We start from the raw sequence: 20,468 nt of genomic DNA, 5'->3' as shown, positions 1-20,468 counted from the left end.
CTCCAATGAAGACATACAGATGGCCAAGAAGCACATGAAAAGCTGCTCAACATCACTAATTATTAGAGAAATGCAAATCAAAACTACAATGAGGTATTACCTCAGACCAGTTAGAATGGGCATCATCAGAAAATGTACAAACAACAAATGCTGGAGAGGGTGTGGAGAAAAGGGAACCGTGTTGCACTGATGGTGGGAATGTAAATTGATACAGCCACTATGGAGAACAGTATGCAGGTTCCTCAAAAAACTAAAAACAGAATTACCATATGATCCAGCAATCCCGCTACTGGGCATATACCCAGAGAAAACCATAATTCAAAAAGGCACATGCAGCTCAATGTTCATTGCAGCACTATTTACAATAGCCAGGTTATGGAAGCAACCTAAATGCCCATCGACTGATGAATGGTTAAAGAAGATGTGGTACATATATACAACGGAATATTACTCAGCCGTAAAACGGAACAAAATTGGGTCATTTGTTGAGACGTGGATGGATCTGGAGACAGTCATACAGAGTGCAGTAAGTCAGAAAGGGAAAAACAAATATCGTATATTAACGCGTATATGTGGAAGCTAGAAAAATGGTACAGATGAACCAGTTTGCAGGGCAGAAATTGAGACACAGATGTAGAGAACAAACATACGGACACCAAGTGGGGAAAGCCGCGATGGGGTGTCGGTGGTGGTGTGATGAATTGGGTGATTGGGATTGACATGTATACACTGATGTGAATAAAATTGATGACTAAGAAGAACCTGCTGTATAAAAAAATAAATTAAATTTAAAAATTAAAAAAAAAAGATTAGGAGACCAAGGACCCTGCACACACTGTAATCTTGTCAGCAACCCATCCCTTGGGAAGTACTGTTATAAAACGCCTTATCAAATCCTCCTGGGTTGGAACACATAGTTTTTTTTTTTTTTTTTTTTTTTTTTTGCGGTACGCGGGCCTTTCACTGTTGTGGCCTCTCCCATTGCGGAGCACAGGCTCCGGACGCGCAGGCTCAGTGGCCATGGCTCATGGGTCCAGCCGCTTTGCGGCATGTGGGATCTTCCCGGACGGGGGCATGAACCCGCGTCCCCTGCATCGACAGGTGGACTCTCAACCACTGCGCCACCAGGGAAGTCCCGGAACACATAGTTTTTTGAGGCAGGAGGCTGCTGTGTCCCCCTTTGCCTGGCAAAGTAATAAAGCTATTCTTTAAAAAATAAATAAATAAAATATATATATATATATATATACTTCCATTTCATATATGAAGCAGCACTATTCAATTACTTCTTTAGAGAGCTCAGGAAAATTAGTTTTAGAGACATAAATTTATTCTTCAGATCTCTTAATTATAATGCCCAAGATATTTTTGTGACCTGAATAGCACATTAAGAAACCACCTCTTCATAATATAGGTGTTTCCCACATTTGTTACTAACTATACAGTTAATCCACTTTGTAGAAAATAAACCATGGGGTTATGATCCCCCCAGATTAAAAAGCACATCTTCCTTTTCAGCGATATGTAAAAACCACAGAAGCCAGAATGATATCCGATATTGAAAGATTAGGATACTAAATCTGATCTCCCAAATCAGTAATTTGTGTGCCACCTTCATGATTTGCTATATTCTGTAGTGCTCATACTATTAAATACGTAATGTTTTTATCTTCATGACTCAGTTTTTGCTTAAATTTCCTTAAGAATTTATTTTATTAAAATAAATAGTAACTTTAAAGATGTATTCCCAACTATTAACATGAGAATGTTCGTCTGTGCCATCTAAAAGCATTATACCCACTTTGGTTAATACCTCTCTCCTAGCATCCCATCCAGGTTTGTGACCTTGGGCAACTTACTTGCTTCTCCCAGCCTCTGTATTCATTGTGTCTAATGGGGGTAATGAGGTGTTGTTGCCTGTCAAGTGCTTAAGACAGTGCCCGACACAGTAATTAGTCAGTAAACGGAAGCAAACTGCATGAATTTGGTTGAAGTGATTTTCGTCTTTATTACTCTTCTGAAAAGAGCAACATTGCAGATTTAGAAATTAGACAAGCACTTCCATTCTGCATCTACAGGTGGGGCTCAAGGTAGTGGAAAGAGTAAGAGACCAAAGAGTTGGTGAATTTTATATCACTATCTCTGTGCAACTTGTTCAGATCTTTTGGCCTCTCTAGGATTTGGTTTCTTCATCAGACAAATCAGGAGGTTTGATTTGACTTGATCCCAAGGCATCTAGCTCATAGGCCGCCAGCTGTTTGATTCTGATTGTGGGATATGGTTCATCTGTAATTTGAGCATGTTTTGTTTGTTTGGTTTTTTAGCTGCTTGTCTGATACATAGAGTAATATGGGCATTTGGTGTGGTCCCAGCTGCTTTCCTGTTTTCATCATGTTAGTAAGCCTGGGCCAGTTATTAATTGTTTTTGAAGCATATATAATTATTTAATAATTATGAGCTATTGAAGTTTAATCTTAGTAAAATTACATCATAAAGCTGAGGCATTTTTGAAGGATTTACTGATAAAAGGAAAATATAAATAAATTCATTTTACACATGTAACTAACATTTAAGGTGTACTTAATATATGTTTGCCAGGCATGGAACCACTTGACCCATCATTGCCATCAATAAAAAATTATATGTGAATCTCTAGCCATGTGGCCTACAGTTAAAATAACTTTTATATCTCTGGCCTACATGACTTGCCATATCCTTTCCAAATCTGGGATTCTACAGTTTTATGAATTTCAGTCTCCTGATAGGGTAGGTCTAGACTTGGTAGCGATGAAGTTGAAGTCAAGGAAGCAAAATAAATTTTTAAAAATTTGATATAGCTGCTTTTTTAGATGGATATGTATATAAATATGGGTGTGTATGTGTATGTCAGCATAGTATGAACCAATTGCTGATTTTTTTCCCTTAAGAATATATCTTAGAAATTTTCCCATTCATATAGTTTCCTCATTCTTTTGAATGGTTGCAGTGTTCCATCGAATGGATGATCACCAGTGTTTAACCAGTCTCCTTACGGTGGACATTTAGGCTTTTTTCTAACTTCTGCTATTACCCACAATAATGCTCTAATGAATGTCTTGTGTGTGTGAGCTTTTGTGCATATGTTAGTGTATCTGTAGGTTAAATTTCTGGGTTGGAGGATATGTGCATTTGTAATTTTGATTAAGTAGACAAATTACTCTTCATGGAGGTTGAACCAGTGTACACACTCACCAACAATGCATGAGTGAACCTGCTTCTGCTTGGCTGCTTTCCCCCTCAAGGATCCCTGTCTTTCCGTATTACGAAGCAATTTGAGTACTACTGTATTATACTTTGTTGTCTCTGGGAAGATGCTGATTAGGTGGGTGATCATTACTACTGATATTTGTGCAAATTTCACAGAGATTGAATCTTATGCTGAAGAACACTTAACTATATGTATTTGCTGAATTAAATGGCTGCACAGTTAAGCATCTTGGAATGTACTTTACGTTACTTCAGAGCACAATTATACCAGTGTAGAAAAACTCCAACTTGCAAATTGTCAGCAACTAAAGCCTTCCACGGAGATTCATTCCCATAACATAATGAAACACACTATATATATTATACAAAAGATTCTGCTATAAACAGAATTATTTACACTTTATTTTTGTTAAATTTAGAAGGAAAAGACATTATCACCAGGTACTGTTTCCTTGTTTTCAGAAAAAACTAATATTAGTTGTTGGAGTTGGACTAAAACACAAAGAGTTGTCCTCTTGGTCCTTGCTTCATAACCATTTGATTGTGTACATGCGGGCCCACAGCCTTTAGATCTGAGAGTTAAAGCTGCTGTGGTTCCTTTAAGAAAATAGAGTAGTTTGTGTTACAGAAAGATACGAATGCACTCTTTCTCTTCCACATTTAGGACTTACTACATACATTTAGGGAAACTGTAAAGGATATTCAAAACTACTATCTCTTTTCTCTTTTCCTCTTTGGGCTGCAGCTTGGCATATATGGAAGTCAGTTCTGGAAGGAACTTAGATCTTATTTATTTTTTATTCTAATATGCCAATGTGACCTTTTCTTAAATTGACTATTCTGATAGTTTTTTTTTTCCCTTTGGCTTTTATAGAAGGACTTGCAAACTTCTTTTTTATGAAGTTTTATGAAGTTTTTTTTAGGAAGTTTTCCAATTTGATTTTCAAATATGGTCCTTTACATAGCATCATACTAATTCACTTACAAGGAAGAATTTTTCCATCATTGACCTATTTGAAAAGCAGTTGTAGTGTTGGATGTAGTATTTCTAGTAAAGATACTGGTTAAATCCCAAAGAATAACCTAATTAATACAAAATCTCTTGGAGTTATTGAAATAAAAGTACAAATTAAAAAGTTATTATTAGGCAATTACTCTTTATGGGTTGTTGTAGCACATACATTACATTTCAGAGAAACTGTTTGATTGTAGTTAGACTGTGGAGTTTTAAATTTCCTTAAATCCCCCTAAGGAAAGCAGTTTGTGGTGTTACTCAGAGACAGTGGAAAAACAGAATGAGGCTTTGTTGTGACATATATTACTCTGTGCTCACCCCTTCCCCACAAATTCACTGAAGCTCATGACTGCTTGAACTAAGGGAAGAAAACCATTTTCACTGAACCATAGCACCCCCTAACAGCCTAATAATTTATGTTTTTAAAATTCAAAGGAACATTTTGTTTCTGCTTATGAAAAGAATCATTAATCTAATATGATCTGATATCTCTTATATTCTTGTGAACAAGAAGAGATCTTTGAAAGATTCCATAGAAATTATGGGGAATGGAAGGAGGCATCACCCTTTTTGCAAATAATTGTTACATTACTCTTCTTTGGGATGCTGGGGTCTGGATGCAGATCTTGAGCTGTGGCTGGACCCCTAAGCCCTCTATAGACACAGTGAACAGTGAAACTTTTCCTAGCCAGTTGCCTAACCATACTTACTTGTGTGTTATAGGTACTTCTCCCAGCAGCTGGTCTGTTACAGTTACAGGATGTGAAGAAGACTTGCTGTGAATTTTTGGAATCTCAGCTTCACCCTGTCAACTGCTTAGGAATCCGGGCTTTCGCTGATATGCACGCATGCACAGACCTCCTGAACAAGGCCAACACCTATGCAGGCAAGTGGAATAAACGTCGGCTGAGATTGAGACAGGGAAGAATCTGCAACTCTTGATTTCTGATATGATTCTATAGTGAATCTGGAAAGTTGTGTCATATTTATGGACCTGGACTTTATAAAAATACATTTACAATCTTATAATGGTATGGTAGCACTGCATAATTGAAGCATGTTCATGGAGTTCTGAATTTAAAAGAAAAAAGAAGAAACTGTATGTGGTATTAGGCCTAGTAGTTTTATGTAAATATTGAATCTCTATGTATTTTTCTTTCAAATTATCAAATTAATAGGCATATAAGAAAGTGTTTACATATGAAATTAAGTCATTTTATCTCTGTGGCTTTTTACACCTTTTTCTTGTATCCAAGGAAACATTCTGTGGCATAAAAATATTCAAAGCAAAGAAACCTAGTTGCCTTGGAGTGGGGTAGAAAAGTTGATCCCAAATAGAGGCATCCCTCTCCTTAGATTAAACACTCATTTCCAGGACCTCCTGCTGGCATCCTCTCCCTGTGGTGGGTGGAGGGAGGCCTGTGTCTGTCCAGTCAGGGAGAAGAGATTATTGTTATAGCTTAGGATGCAGCTAAAGTACATAAAAGTAACCTACAATTTATTTTGCTCTGAGTTTATAAACATTTAAAAATTCATATTAAAAGTGATTATTAGGAAGTGTCTAATTTTTTAAAAAACGATTTTCTAGAAGATAAACCTGGTGAAAGTTATAATCCCCCATCTCTGCCCTATATCTGTGACACCCAGTAGGAACAGTTACCATAGAACCTCCCAAGACTACTGCCCCTTAGTAAGCTCTAGAACTCCAACTTCCTGCAGCCTTCAAATGCAAGAGCCCCTCATCTAAACTCTGCTCCACTCTGCATACTCTGATAACTAAGGAACATTTTGGCACATAGACCCAGGTAAGGGGTGTGTGTGTATGTGTACACAGAGCCTCTGACAAGAGAAGTATTCCTAGAATCCCTATTGCATTTATCAAAGAAGTAGTCGTACAAGGTGGTTAGTTGGAAAAAAAAAAAGCCCACAGCGCTGCAGTAAAATGTAATAGGTCCAGTAAGTTTGAACTTTATAGATTTCTGTGGGGTGGCCTGATTGACCTAACTACCTTTTATAAAATTGTTTCAGTGGGAAAATGTGATATGAGTCCCAAAATGCTTATTTACAGAAAAACTTTTAGAACATAACCCTTCTGTAAGTTGGGGAATGCATATAATATGTAATCTGCATTTAATATATCTCTCTAGGGCTGCTGGTTATCTCACGGTACTTGATAAATATTACTGAATCTTAAGAGATAAAGAGGGAATGAATAAAATAGAATTAATGCAGAACATGTCCATACATAGTTATGATATACTAGAACTATTAGTTTCACTCATATCAGAACCAACTTATTGACTGTGTCTTTAGGAGACAGATTTTATTATTTCTTTCTCTTCTTTACAATCATAAATTTATTGTAGTATATGACAAAATGTGAACAATTTTCCACAAGAATTACTACACCTATACATCGTAGTTTATAGAGTCTTCCTTCATAATTATGACAAGAATTTTTTGTGGAAAAATTGTCAGTTTCAACAAAATTGCAAAGAAAATTTGATTTTTCATTTTTAATGCACTAAACCTTAAATCAAAGTCTTATTTAAAAGATATACTGCTTTTATACCATGCATCTGAATCTTACAGTTGCTCAAGTTTCTAAAGTAACATTTTATAGCATCTTTTATTATGAAAAGTTGCAACACATACAAAAATAGAATAGTACTCACCACCCACCTCACCATGAGTTGTCAATTCATGGATAATTTTGTTTTAACTACACCCTTCTAAACTTCTACTCCTCTGTTATTATTTTTTATATGTAAACTTTTTAATAAAGTCTAATGGACATATAAAAAAGTATGCAAATCATACATCTACAGCTTCATGAATTTTTGTATCCTCTTGTGCAATATTATTATTTTTTTTAAACATCTTTATTGGAGTATAATTGCTTTCCAATGGTGTGTTAGTTTCTGCCTTATAACAAAGTGAATCAGCTATACATATACATAAATCCCCATATCTTCTCCCTCTTGCATCTCCCTCACACCTTCCCTATCCTGCCCCTCTAGGTGGACACAAAGCACCGAGCTGATCTCCCTGTGCTAGGTGGCTGCTTCCCACTAGCTATCTGTTTTACATTTGGTAGTGTATATATGTCCATGCCACTCTCTCACTTCGTCCCTGCTTACCCTTCCCCATTCCTGTGTCCTCAAGTCCATTCTCTATGTCTGCGTCTTTATTCCTGTCCTGCCCCTAGGTTCTTCAGAACCTTTTTTTTTTCTTTAGATTCCATATATATGGGTTAGCATGTGGTATTCGTTTTTCTCTTTGACTTACTTCCTCCGTATGACAGTCTCTAGGTCCATCCACCTCACTACAAATAACTCAATTTCATTTCTTTTTATAGCTGAGTAATATTCCATTGTATATATGTGCCACATCTTCTTTATCCATTCATCTGTCGATGGACACTTAGGTTGTTTCCATGTCCTGGCTGTTGTAAATAGAGCTGCAATGAACATTGTGGTACATGCCTCTTTTTGAATTATGGTTTTCTCAGGGTATATGCCCAGTAGTGGGATTGCTGGGTCGTATAGTAGTTCTATTTTTATTTTTTTGAGGAACCTCCATACCGTTCTCCATAGTGGCTGTATCAACTTACATTCCCACCAACAGGGCAAGAGGGTTTCCTTTTCTCCACACCCTCTCCAGCATTTATTGTTTGTAGGTTTTTTGATGATGGCCATTCTGACTGGTGTGAAGTAATACCTCATTGTAGTTTTGATTTGCATTTCTCTAATGATTAGTGATGTTGAGCATCCTTTCATGTGTTTGTTGGCAATATGTATATCTTCTTTGAGAAAATGTCTATTTAGGTCTTCTGCCTTTTTTTTTTTTTTTTTTTTTTGCGGTACATGGGCCTCTCACTGTTGTGGCCTCTCCCGTTGCAGAGCGCAGGCTCCAGACGTGAAGGCTCGGCGGCCATGGCCCACGGGCCTAGCTGCTCCGCAGCATGTGGGATCTTCCCAGACCGGGGCACGAACCCGTGTCCCCTGCATCGGCAGGTGGACTCTCAACCACTGCGCCACCAGGGAAGCCCTTCTGCCCTTTTTTGATTGGGTTGTTTGTTGTTTTGATATTGAGCTTCATGAGCTGCTTGTATATTTTGGAGATTAATCCTTTGTCAGTTGCTTCGTTTGCAAATATTTCCTCCCATTCTGAGGGTTCTCTTTTTGTCTTGTTTATGGTTTCCTTTGCTGTTCAAAAGCTTTTAAATTTCATTAGGTCCCATTTGTTTATTTTTGTATTTATTTCCATTTCTCTAGGAGGTGGGTCATAAAGGATCTTGCTGTGATATATGTCATGGAGTGTTCTGCCTGTGTTTTCCTCTAAGAGTTTTGTAATGTCTGGCCTTATATTTAGGTCTTTAATCCATTTTGAATTTATTTTTGTGTGTGGTGTTAGGGAGTGTTCTAATTTTATTCTTTTACATGTAGCTCTCCAGTTTTCCCAGCACCACTTACTGAAGAGACTATCTTTTCTCCATTGTATATTCTTGCCTCCTTTATCAAAGATAAGGTGACCATATGTGCATCGGTTTATCGCTGGGCTTTCTATCCTGTTCCATTGATATATATTTCTGTTTTTGTGCCAGTACCATATTGTCTTGATTACTGTAGCTTTGTAGTATAGTCTGAAGTCCAGGAGCCTGATTCCTCCAGGTCTGTTTTTCTTTCTCAAGATGGCTTGGTCTCTTCAGGGTCTTTTGTGTTTCCATACAAATTGTAAAATTTTTTGTTCTAGTACTGTGAAAAATGTCTTTGGTAGTTCGATAGGGATTGCATTGAATACGTAGATTGCTTTGGATAGTACAGTCATTTCCACAATGTTGATTCTTCCAATCCAAGAACATGGTGTATCTCTCCATCTATATGTATCATCTTTAATTTCTTTCATCAGTGTCTTATAGTTTTCTGCATACAGGTCTTTTGTCTCCTTAGGTAGGTGTATTCCTAGGTATTTTATTCTTTTTGTTCCAATGGTAAATGGGAGTGTTTCCTTAATTTCTCTTTTAATTTTTCATCATTAGTGTATAGGAATGCAAGAGATTTCTGTGCATTAATTTTATATCTGGCTACTCTACCAAATTCATTGTTTAGCTCTAGCAGTTTTCTGGTAGCTTCTTTAGGGTTCTCTATGTATAGTATCATATCATCTGCAAACAGTGACAGTTTTACTTCTTCTTTTCCAATTTGGATTCCTTTTATTTCCTTTTCTTCTCTGATTGCTGTGGATGAAACTTCCAAAACTATGTTGAATAATAGTGGTGAGAATGGGCAACCTTGTCTTGTTCCTGATCTTAGTGGAAATGCTTTCAATTTTTCACCATTGAGAAGGATGTTGGCTGTGGGTTTGTCATATATGGCCTTTATTACGTTGAGGTAAGTTCCCTCTATGCCTACTTTCCAGAGGGCTTTTATCATAAATGAGTGTTGAAATTTGTCGAAAGCTTTTTCTGCATCTTTTGACATGATCATATGGTTTTTCTCCTTCAGTTTGTTAATGTGGTGTATCACATTGATTGATTTGTGTATATTGAAGAAACCTTGCGTTCCTGGGATAAACCCCACTTCATGATGGTGTATGATCCTTTTAATGTGCTGTTGGATTCTGTTTGCTAGTATTTTGTTGAGGATTTTTGCATCTATGTTCATCAGTGATATTGGCCTGTAGTTTTCTTTCTTTGTGGCATCTTTCTCTGGTTTTTGTATCAGGGTGATGGTGGCCCCTAGAATGAGTTAGGGAGTGTTCCTCCTGCTGCTATATTTTGGAAGAGTTTGGGAAGGATAGGTGTTAGCTCTTCTCTAAATATTTGATAGAATTCGCCTGTGAAGCCATTTGGTCCTGTGCTTTTGTTTGTTGGAAGATTTTTTTTTTTCCCTTGGGATAATGTTTTTATTTTATTTTATTTTATTTTATTTTATTTTTTTAACATCTTTATTGGGGTTTAATTGCTTTACAATGGTGTTTTAGTTTCTGCTTTATAACAAAGTGAATCAGTTATACATATACATATGTTCCCATATGTCTTCCCTCTTGCGTCTCCCTCCCTCCCACCCTCCCTATGCCACCCCTCCAGGCTGTCACAAAGCACCGAGCCAATATCCCTGTGCCATGCGGCTGCTTCCCACTAGCTATCTACCTTACTACGTTTGTTAGTGTGTATATGTCCATGACTCTCTCTCGCCCTGTCACAGCTCACCCTTCCCCCTCCCCATAACCTCAAGTCCGTTCTCTAGTAGGTCTGCGTCTTTATTCCTGCCTTACCCCTAGGTTCTTCATGACATTTTTTTTTTCTTAAATTCCATATATATGTGTTAGCATACGGTATTTGTCTTTTTCTTTCTGACTTACTTCACTCTGTATGACAGACTCTAGGTCTATCCACCTCATTACAAATAGCTCAATTTCGTTTCTTTTTATGGCTGAGTAATATTCCATTGTATATATGTGCCACATCTTCTTTATCCATTCATCCGATGATGGGCACTTAGGTTGTTTCCATCTCCGGGCTATTGTAAATAGAGCTCCAAGGAACATTTTGGTACATGCCTCTTTTTGGATTTTGGTTTTCTCAGGGTATATGCCCAGTAGTGGGATTGCTGGGTCGTATGGTAGTTCTATTTGTAGTTTTTTAAGGAACCTCCATACTGTTCTCCATAGTGGCTGAACCAATTCACATTCCCACCAGCAGTGCAAGAGTGTTCCCTTTTCTCCACACCCTCTCCAGCATTTATTGTTTCTAGATTTTTTGATGATGGCCATTCTGACTGGTGTGAGATGATATCTCATTGTAGTTTTGATTTGCATTTCTCTAATGATTAATGATGTTGAGCATTCTTTCATGTGTTTGTTGGCAGTCTGTATATCTTCTTTGGAGAAATGTCTATTTAGGTCTTCTGCCCATTTTTGGCTTGGGTTGTTTGTTTTTTTGTTATTGAGCTGCATGAGCTGCTTGTAAATTTTGGAGATTAATCCTTTGTCGGTTGCTTCATTTGCAAATATTTTCTCCCATTCTGAGGGTTGTCTTTTGGTCTTGTTTATGGTTTCCTTTGCTGTGAAAAAGCTTTGAAGTTTCATTAGGTCCCATTTGTTTATTTTTGGTTTTATTTCCATTCCTCTAGGAGGTGAGTCAGAAAGGATCTTGCTGTGATTTATGTCATGGAGTGTTCTGCCTATGTTTTCCTCTAAGAGTTTGATAGTTTCTGGCCTTACATTTAGGTCTTTAATCCATTTTGAGCTTATTTTTGTATGGTGTTAGGGAGTGATCTAATCTCATACTTTTACATGTACCTGTCCAGTTTTCCCAGCACCACTTATTGAAGAGGCTGTCCTTTCTCCACTGTACATTCCTGCCACCTTTATCAAAGATAAGGTGTCCATATGTGCGTGGGTTTATCTCTGGGCTTTCTATCCTGTTCCATTGATCTATCTTTCTGTTTTTGTGCCAGTACCATACTGTCTTGATTACTGTAGCTTTGTAGTATAGTCTGAAGTCAGGGAGCCTGATTCCTCCAGCTCCTTTTTTCGTTCTCAAGATTGCTTTGGCTATTCGGGGTCTTTTGTGTTTCCATACAAATTGTGAAATTTTTTGTTCTAGTTCTGTGAAAAATGCCAGTGGTAGTTTGATAGGGATTGCATTGAATCTATAGATTGCTTTGGGTAGTAGAGTCATATTCACAATGTGGATTCTTCCAATCCAAGAACATGGTATATCTCCCCATCTGTTGGTATTATCTTTAATTTCTTTCATCAGTGTCTAATAGTTTTCTGCATACAAGTCTTTTGTCTCCCTAGGTAGGGTTATTCCTAGGTATTTTATTCTTTTTGTTGCAATGGTAAATGGGAGTGTTTCCTTAATTTCTCTTTCAGATTTTTCATCATTAGTGTATAGGAATGCAAGAGATTTCTGTGCATTAATTTTGTATCCTGCTACTTTACCAAATTCATTGATTAGCTCTAGTAGTTTTCTGGTAGCATCTTTAGGATTCTCTATGTATACTATCATGTCATCTGCAAACAGTGACAGCTTTACTTCTTCTTTTCCGATTTGGATTCCTTTTATTTCCTTTTCTTCTCTGATTGCTGTGGCTAAAACTTCCAAAACTACGTTGAATAAGAGTGGTGAGAGTGGGCAACCTTGTCTTGTTCCTGATCTTAGTGGAAATGCTTTCAGTTTTTCAGCATTGAGGATGATGTTTGCTGTGGGCTTGTCATATATGGCCTTTATTAAGTTGAGGAAAGTTCCCTCTATGCCTACTTTCTGCAGGGTTTTTATCATAAATGGGTGTTGAATTTTGTCAAAACCTTTCTCTGCATCTATTGAGATGATCATATGGTTTTTCTCCTTCAATTTGTTAATATGGTTTATCACATTGATAGATTTGCGTATGTTGAAGAATCCTTGCATTCCTCGAATTAACCCCACTTGATCATGGTGTATGATCCTTTTAATGTGCTGTTGGATTCTGTTTGCTAGTATTTTGTTGAGGATTTTTGCATCTATGTTCATCAGTGATATTGGCCTGTAGTTTTCTTTCTTTGTGGCATCTTTCTCTGGTTTTTGTATCAGGGTGATGGTGGCCCCTAGAATGAGTTAGGGAGTGTTCCTCCTGCTGCTATATTTTGGAAGAGTTTGGGAAGGATAGGTGTTAGCTCTTCTCTAAATATTTGATAGAATTCGCCTGTGAAGCCATTTGGTCCTGGGCTTTCGTTTGTTGGAAGATTTTTAATGACAGTTTCAAATTCAGTGCTTGTGATTGGTCTGGTTATATTTTCTATTTCTTCCTAGTTCCGTTTCAGAAGGTTGTGCTTTTTAAGAATGTGTCCATTTCTTCCAGGTTTTCCATTTTATTGGCATATAGTTGCTTGTAGTAATCTCTCATGATCCTTTGTATTTCTGTAGTGTCAGTTGTTACTTCTCCTTTTTCAATTCTAATTCTATTGATTTGAGTTTTCTCCCTTTTTTGCTTTTTTTTTTTTTTTTTTTTGCGGTACGTGGGCCTCTCACTGTTGTGGCCTCTCGTGTTGCGGAGCACAGGCTCCGGACGCACAGGCTCAGCGGCCAAGGCTCACGGACCCAGCCACTCTGCGGCATGTGGGATCTTCCTGGACCAGGGCACGAACCCGTGTCCCCTGCATCGGCAGGTGGACTCTCAACCACTGTGCCACCAGGGAAGCCCTCCCTTTTTTTCTTGATGAGTCTGGCTAAAGGTTTATCAATTTTGTTTATGTTCTCAAAGAACCAGCTTTTAGTTTTATTGATCTTTGCTATTGTTTTCTTTGTTTCTATTTCATTTATTTGTGCTCTGAAATTTATGATTTCTTTCCTTCTGCTAACTTTGGGTTTTGTTTGTTCTTCTTTCTCTAGTTCCTTTAGGTGTAAGGTTAGATTGTTTGTTTCAGATTTTTCTTGTTTCTTGAGGTAGGCTTGTATAGCTATAAACTTCCCTCTTTGAATTGCTTTTGCTGCATCCCATAGGTTTTGAATCGTCGTGTTTTCATTGTCATTTGTCCTTAGGTATATTTTGATTTCCTCTTTGATTTCTTCAGTGATCTCTTGGTTAGTTAGTAACATACTGTTTAGCCTCTGTTTGTTTGTGTTTTTTACGTTTTTTCCTCTGTAATTCATTTCTAATCTCATAGCATTGTGGTCAGAAAAGATGCTTGATATGATTTCAGTTTTCTTCAATTTTCTTAAATTTACTGAGGCTTGATTTGTGACCCAAGATGTGATCTCTCCTGGAGGATGTTCCATGCGCACTTGAGAAGAAAGTGTAATCTGCTGTTTTTGGATGGAATGTCCTATAAATATCAATTAAATCTATCTGGTCTATTGTATCATTTAAATATTCTGTTTCCTTATTAATTTTCTGTTTCAATGATCTGTTCATTGGTATAAGTGAGGTGTTAAAGTCCCCCACTATTATTCTGTTACTGTTGATTTCCTCTTTATAGCTGTTAGCAGTTGCCTTATGTATTGAGGTGCTCCTATACTGGGTTATATAATATATATATAATTGTTATATCTTCTTCTTGGATTGATCCCTTGATCATTATGTAGTGTCCTTCCTTATCTCTTGTAACATTCTCTATTTTAAAGTCTATTTTATCTAATATGAGAATTGCTACTCCAGCTTTCTTTTGATTTCCATTTGCCAGGAATACCTTTTTCCATCCCCTCACTTTCAGTCTGTATGTGTCCCTAGGTCTGAAGAGGGTCTCTTGTAGACAGCATATATATGGGTCTTGTTTTTGTATCCATTCAGCCAATATGTGTCTTTTGGTGGGAGCATTTAATCCATTTACATTTAAGTTAGTCATCAATATGTATTTTCCTATTACCATTTTCTTTATTGTTTTGGGTTTGTTATTGTAGGTCTTTTCCTTCTCTTACGTTTCCTGCCTAGAGAAGTTCCTTTAGCATTTGTTGTAGAGCTGGTTTGGTGGTGCTGAATTCTCTTAACTTTTGCTTATCTGTAAAGGTTTTAATTTCTCCGTCGAATCTGAATGAGATCCTTGCTGGGTGGAGTAATGTTGGTTGTACATTTTTCCCTGTCATCACTTTAAATATGTCCTGCCAGTCCCTTCTGGTTTGCAGAGTTTCTGCTGAAAGATTAGCTGCTAACCTTATGGGAATCCTTATGTGGATTCCCTTGTATGTTAATTGTTGCTTTTCCCTTGCTGCTTTTAATATTTTTTCTTTGTATTTAATATTTGAATGTTTGATTAATATGTGTCTTGGCATGTTTCTCCTTGGATTTATCCTGTTTGGGACCCTCTGTGTTTCCTGGACTTCATTGACTATTTCCTTTCCCATATTAGGGAAGTTTTCAAGTGTAATCTCTTCAGATATTTTCTCAGTCCCTTTTTTTTTTCTCTTCTTCTTCTGGGACCCCTGTAATTCGAATGTTGGTGCGTTTAATGTTGTCCCAGAGGTCTCTGAGATTGTCCTTAATTCTTTTCATTCTTTTTTCTTTATTCTGTTCTGCAGTAGTTATTTTCACTATTTTATCTTCCAGGTCTCTTATCCCATCCTCTGCCTCAGTTATTCTGCTATTGATTCCTTCTAGAGGATTTTTAATTTCATTTATTGTGTTGTTCATCATTGTTTGTTTGCTCTTTAGTTCTTCTAGGTCCTTATTAAACGTTTCTTGTATTTTCTCCATTCTATTTCCAAGATTTTGGATCATCTTTACTATCATTACTCTGAATTGTTTTTCAGGTAGACTGCATACTTCCTCTTCATTGTTTGGTCTGGTGGGTTTTTATCTTGCTCCTTCATCTGCTGTGTGTTTCTCATTTTGCTTAACTTACTGTGTTTGGGTTCTCCTTTTTGCTGGCTGCAGGGTCCTAGTTCCTGTCGTTTTTGTTATCTGCGTCCAGTGGGTAAGTTTGTTTCAGTGGGTTGTGTAGGCTTCCTGGTGCAGGGGCCTGGTGCCTGTGTTCTGGTGGATCTTTTCCTTCTGGTGGGCAGGACCATGTCCGGTGGTGTGTTTTGGGGTGTTTGTGACCTTATTATGATTTTAGGCAGCCTCTGTGCTAACGGGTGTGCTTGTGTTCCTGTCTTGCTAGTTGTTTGGCATAAGGAATCCAGCACTGTAACTTGGTGGTCATTGAGTGGAGCTGGGTCTTAGCGTTGAGATGGAGATCTCTGGGAGAGCTCTTGTCATTTGATATTATGTGGGGCCGGGGAGTCTCTGGCGGACCAATGTCCTGAACTCGACTCTCCCACCTCAGAGGCTCAGGCCTGACACCGGGCCACAGTACCAAGACCCTTTTGGCAAGTCTGAGGGCTTCTGCCAGCATTCACTACATGTTCTGTAGGAGTTGTTCCACATGTAGATGTAGTTTTGTTGTATTTGTGAGGAGCAAGGTGATATCCACGTCTTACTCCTCTGCCATCTTGAAAGCGCCCTCTCCAATATTATTTTGAAGCAATTCAGTAATATTATTTCATATACATATTTCATCCTTATAATTTTAAAGAAATAAAATTGCAGTGACCAACTTCGTATAATCAAGCTATTTCCATAACTTTGGGGTATTGTTAACTAGTTGCCACAAACTTTCTAAAATAAATAATCCAGTATAATACTAAAGTAAAATAGTTGTTTTTCATAGTGAAAATATATGATGTTGTTTATATCTTAAGCAAACAGGAGGTGGGGAGGTAGGGAGTCAACACAGGAATATACTTAGAGTTCTCTTTTTATGCCATAATAAATCATTGTTTTTCAGTCCCTCCCTCCTTTATTTCTACAATTCAAACATTTTTTGTGTCCAGAAGCCCTACCCAAACTCCTAAATTACTTTCAAGTTCAAATTTGAGCATATAAATAAATCTAGGAGACTGAAGATATTCCCAGAACAATATTAATAGAAGAATTTAATATCTTAACTTTTTTCCCCCATCCTAGGCAGTGGGCTTATAAGTGGGCTGTGTGACATACAGGCAAGAAAGAAGAAAAGGAAGAAATAAGGAGCAATAGAAGAGTTATTAAATACATAAGTACATATGTACATGGAAAGAAGCAGGGAGGAGAAAGAGGGGCTGAGGGAGAGAGAGGGTAAAGGGAAGAAAGCTGCATAACCTCAGGGTACATCCTGATCCTAAGTGTGACTGCGCTTAAGAGACTGGAGCGCTCCTTATCCTCTGAAAACTCACCAGAGCTTCTGGGCAGAAGATCTGCTTCATTCCTTTCTCTTGCAGATTGGAAATGAGCTGTGTCTTATTCATTATAATTGAATTAAATTGTACAGGTGTAATGAAAGAATTAAAATGGTCCATGGGAATCTCTTCTATGAACTCGTGTTCATTTTTCATATATCAGCATCTTTAGGAAAAGTAAAAATATGGGAAACCTAGTGGGAAAGGTCGGAGGTCTCAGCACTGGGGGAGAGTCTGCACTGCCCATTCTGGTGACCCCCTCCCATTGCTTCAGTCACAGCCCTTCCCCCCTGGCCCACTCTGCTTTTCCAGGGTCGTAGCAGCCTCAAACCATGGACCACTGAGGGCCACCAGACCAGTCAGGCAAAATGACCTGCATGTTGAGACCTGGTGTTCTGGACTGTAATCAGCCTTTCTTATGCTCTTGAGTAATTGTTTTCTTAGCAGAAAAGCTGTGTGAAATTATTTTTGCTCTATACCTAAAAACCCAAAATTTCACACCTATGCCAAGAATATGGACTTGTTTGGAGAATGCTGGTTTATGGACTTGTGTTTTGATTGGTGTTCATGTTTTACTCATTTCCCAAATCATTAAGACCTTTGTTTTGAGCATTTTTGCTGAACTAAAAATATAGAGGAGATAAAAACTGAACTTATGACTTCAGGTGCATTTTTATAGTCCCAGCAAAAAATTCTTTTGGAAGTTAGATTTTTAACTTGAAATAAGAATTTTATTCAACCTTCCTTGTTGATAAACAAAAGTTACCGTGGTTGAATTGTGAGAATTTCTAACAAATTTAAGGGAAAGAGTAAATTCCCGATTCTTAGTCATTCCTACATCTCACCACTCCCCGCATTAAAAATTTGAGAAGCTGCTTAATATTGGTTCTAACTGACCTTTGGGGAAATTTTTAGTATCATATTCAAACCAGTGCTCTAGCTGAAACTCTGAGGGACCTGACATTCCTCAGTAACAGGACTACCTGTGAAGAAGTCCTCAGGTCACTGACATGCTTTCAGTTTATTTCCTGTTCTCTTCTTGCTCTTAACCCTATTATCTGTTTATATATCCTAGGCCTGTCCAGGCACCCCATAATGCCCTACTTTAGCCTTCCCACCATGCTTGGACACTGATCAAACATTTTTATATGCCCAGCTGTTTTCTTGTGTGTACCCTCTCCCTTTGTCTTAAATGAAACTTTGCTTTGTCCCATACCTGCATGTTGGGGGCAAACTTCTTTAAGGGGCACTCCCCTCCGACTCACCAGGTGGGTAGGAGGGTAGACTTCCAGACTGTTGTTCTGTCACTGTCCTCGGTTCTGCACTTTCTGTCAGTCTGCAGTACGCTCTCTAGGACTCCAGGCCTCCAATCATACTAAGTCTGACACCTGTATTGTCTTTTCCCTCTGTACTTTGTTTCTCTTGTCATCAGCAACTTCAAATCTATACTGTTGTCTCCCTTGAGCCTCCCTCTTCCTACCTCCTTGAGACTACTGTCTTCCTTCCATAAACCCATTTGCCACCTTAGAGCACAACTCTAGGGCATGTTGAACCTTGTTGGTATTTGGAACTCCCAAGGTTTCAACCTTTGCGCTGACCATATTCCTGCCTTCTCGTGCTCTTGTATTTCTTCATAAATATGTGTTCTCTGGTTCCAGTTCTCCCAGTCATCTCTTGGCTGCTCAGCTTAGACCCAGTGGTCAGTCCTTTCAGAGCTACACTCTTTATGTGCCAAACTGCTGTGGGTGATGACAGCCTCAATACGATTTAACCCCTGCTTCAAAGGAGTTTATAGGCCAGTAGTAGTCAAGTCGCACCCAAATTTGGTATATCTAGATTATGCCTTATCCTCTCTGAGAGCTGGTCCCATAACATTTTCTTCTGCAGTCAGTTTACTTCAGTCATTTGCCCACCCTTCTGTAATTTAGGCTAGGAATCACTGCTTGGCGTAAACATCTGTCAAAATAAGCTCATGATTTTGAAATCTGCCCTCTTGAAGGAAACTTGAAAGAGTGGTTCTAATAATGGTATTACCAGTCTTGACTTTGTGATATGCATACTAAAGAATAGATGCCGCTTATTCGAGGGTCTGTCTCAATGTTAATTTACTGATACAGAAGATTTCTTCCTTTGCAGAACTGTGAAAGCATTTGATGTACATCACTTCTTGATTGAATTTAAGCTGACTTAAATGACACTTCTTAAAAGAATTAATCATTTTTATATTCTTAAACTTATTATGGTCTTCATTTATGTCCTAACAAACTACATGCAGTTTCTCTGTTCTGCTTTGTTGACAGTTTTTCTAGCTGAGGTGAGTTAGCTCTTTTCAGGTTTCACCAAACTGTCTGTGTTAATGGAACTGCTGGAGATATATATATGAATTTTTTTTCCCTTAGAGACTAATAGTATTCAGAATGAAAGACTCATGGAGTATTAGCACTAGTTGGGAACCTTAGCAGTTATCTAGTCTAACACTGTCGTTTTATTAATTAAGAAAATGAAGACTAGAGATATCTTTATTTTCCCCCAGACATTTTGTCTCTCAGGGGTAAGCTGTTTGTGGGTCTAAAATACTGTTGTTGTATCCATGCACTTAACGTCACTTCTCAGATAGATTCTGCACTGGATGGAGTATAGAGGAATTATAGGAGCCCCTTGCAGCATTTAATTTTGATCAAAAAGGTACTTGTTGTGTAGAAATCAAATATAAAGACTACTTTGTACCTTATCACAGGGTACAAAACAGAACACGCAGAACTTTGGATTTGTATTGTTCACTTCATTTGGGATGAGGGACCTGAGCCCTTTAGACCTGGTGTGACAGATCTTAGAGACTATCTCTCATTTCTTGATATGCTTATTTTATTTGCAGGAGGGAAGCAAACAGCAAAGTTAAACTGCTCTACAGAGTGAAGAGATTCCTTATATATAAGGAAGAATGCCAATGTACATTATATATGTACAAATATGTGTTCAACGTATGTTGCATATCCACGGCATAGTCCATACGACTGGGAATCATGCTCTGTTGCAGTTATGGGGTTTGCTGAGAGAGAAGGAACTGATTATCAAATGCCAGTATAATTACTGGTTGGCTTTACTCAGTGCCAGGGTAAACTAGTAGAGGCAAATCACTAATACCACGATGCTAGCTGTGTGCTATAAACAGAATAATCTGTCAACATGTGGGTGAGAGGACTAGAAAGAGTAGTTGAGGTTGGTAACAGTGAGAACTAGGGTAGTGAAGATAGAGAGGAGGTTGTGAATCTGGGAACTAACCCTGGATAAGAGTACAGGAAACAGACTAGACTCTGAGATGTTCTGTCCTGTAGCATTACATTTTAGGTAATTCAGAGTGTGTATATTTCAAAGTGTGTATATTTATTGCCAATGTTCAGTAGCTGCCAATGTGCAGTAGCTGCTGATTTTTACTGTACCTTACTGAGACACAGTAATCTGAATAAGAATTTATTTAGCAAAAAGGAAGAATTTCTTATCTCAGCTTTGTGACAAGTATTAGGC

General features: G+C 37.9%; 1 protein-coding gene across 7 annotated transcripts in view; it reads left to right on the top strand.

Moving 5' to 3' along the window:
* Nucleotides 1-20,468, top strand: part of KLHL2 (kelch like family member 2) — a 115,067-nt gene that overhangs the window by 66,083 nt on the left and 28,516 nt on the right. For all 7 annotated transcript variants that reach the window (XM_060147828.1, XM_060147831.1, XM_060147830.1 and 4 more), the window contains one exon: nt 4,985-5,147. In XM_060147828.1, the coding sequence (XP_060003811.1) occupies nt 4,985-5,147 (163 nt within the window). The remainder of the gene's footprint in view (nt 1-4,984; nt 5,148-20,468) is intronic.

This window comes from Lagenorhynchus albirostris, chromosome 4 (genome assembly GCF_949774975.1).
Source record: "Lagenorhynchus albirostris chromosome 4, mLagAlb1.1, whole genome shotgun sequence".
NCBI classification, from domain to species: Eukaryota; Metazoa; Chordata; class Mammalia; order Artiodactyla; family Delphinidae; genus Lagenorhynchus; species Lagenorhynchus albirostris.
This window is presented reverse-complemented; position numbering and strand designations above follow the sequence as displayed.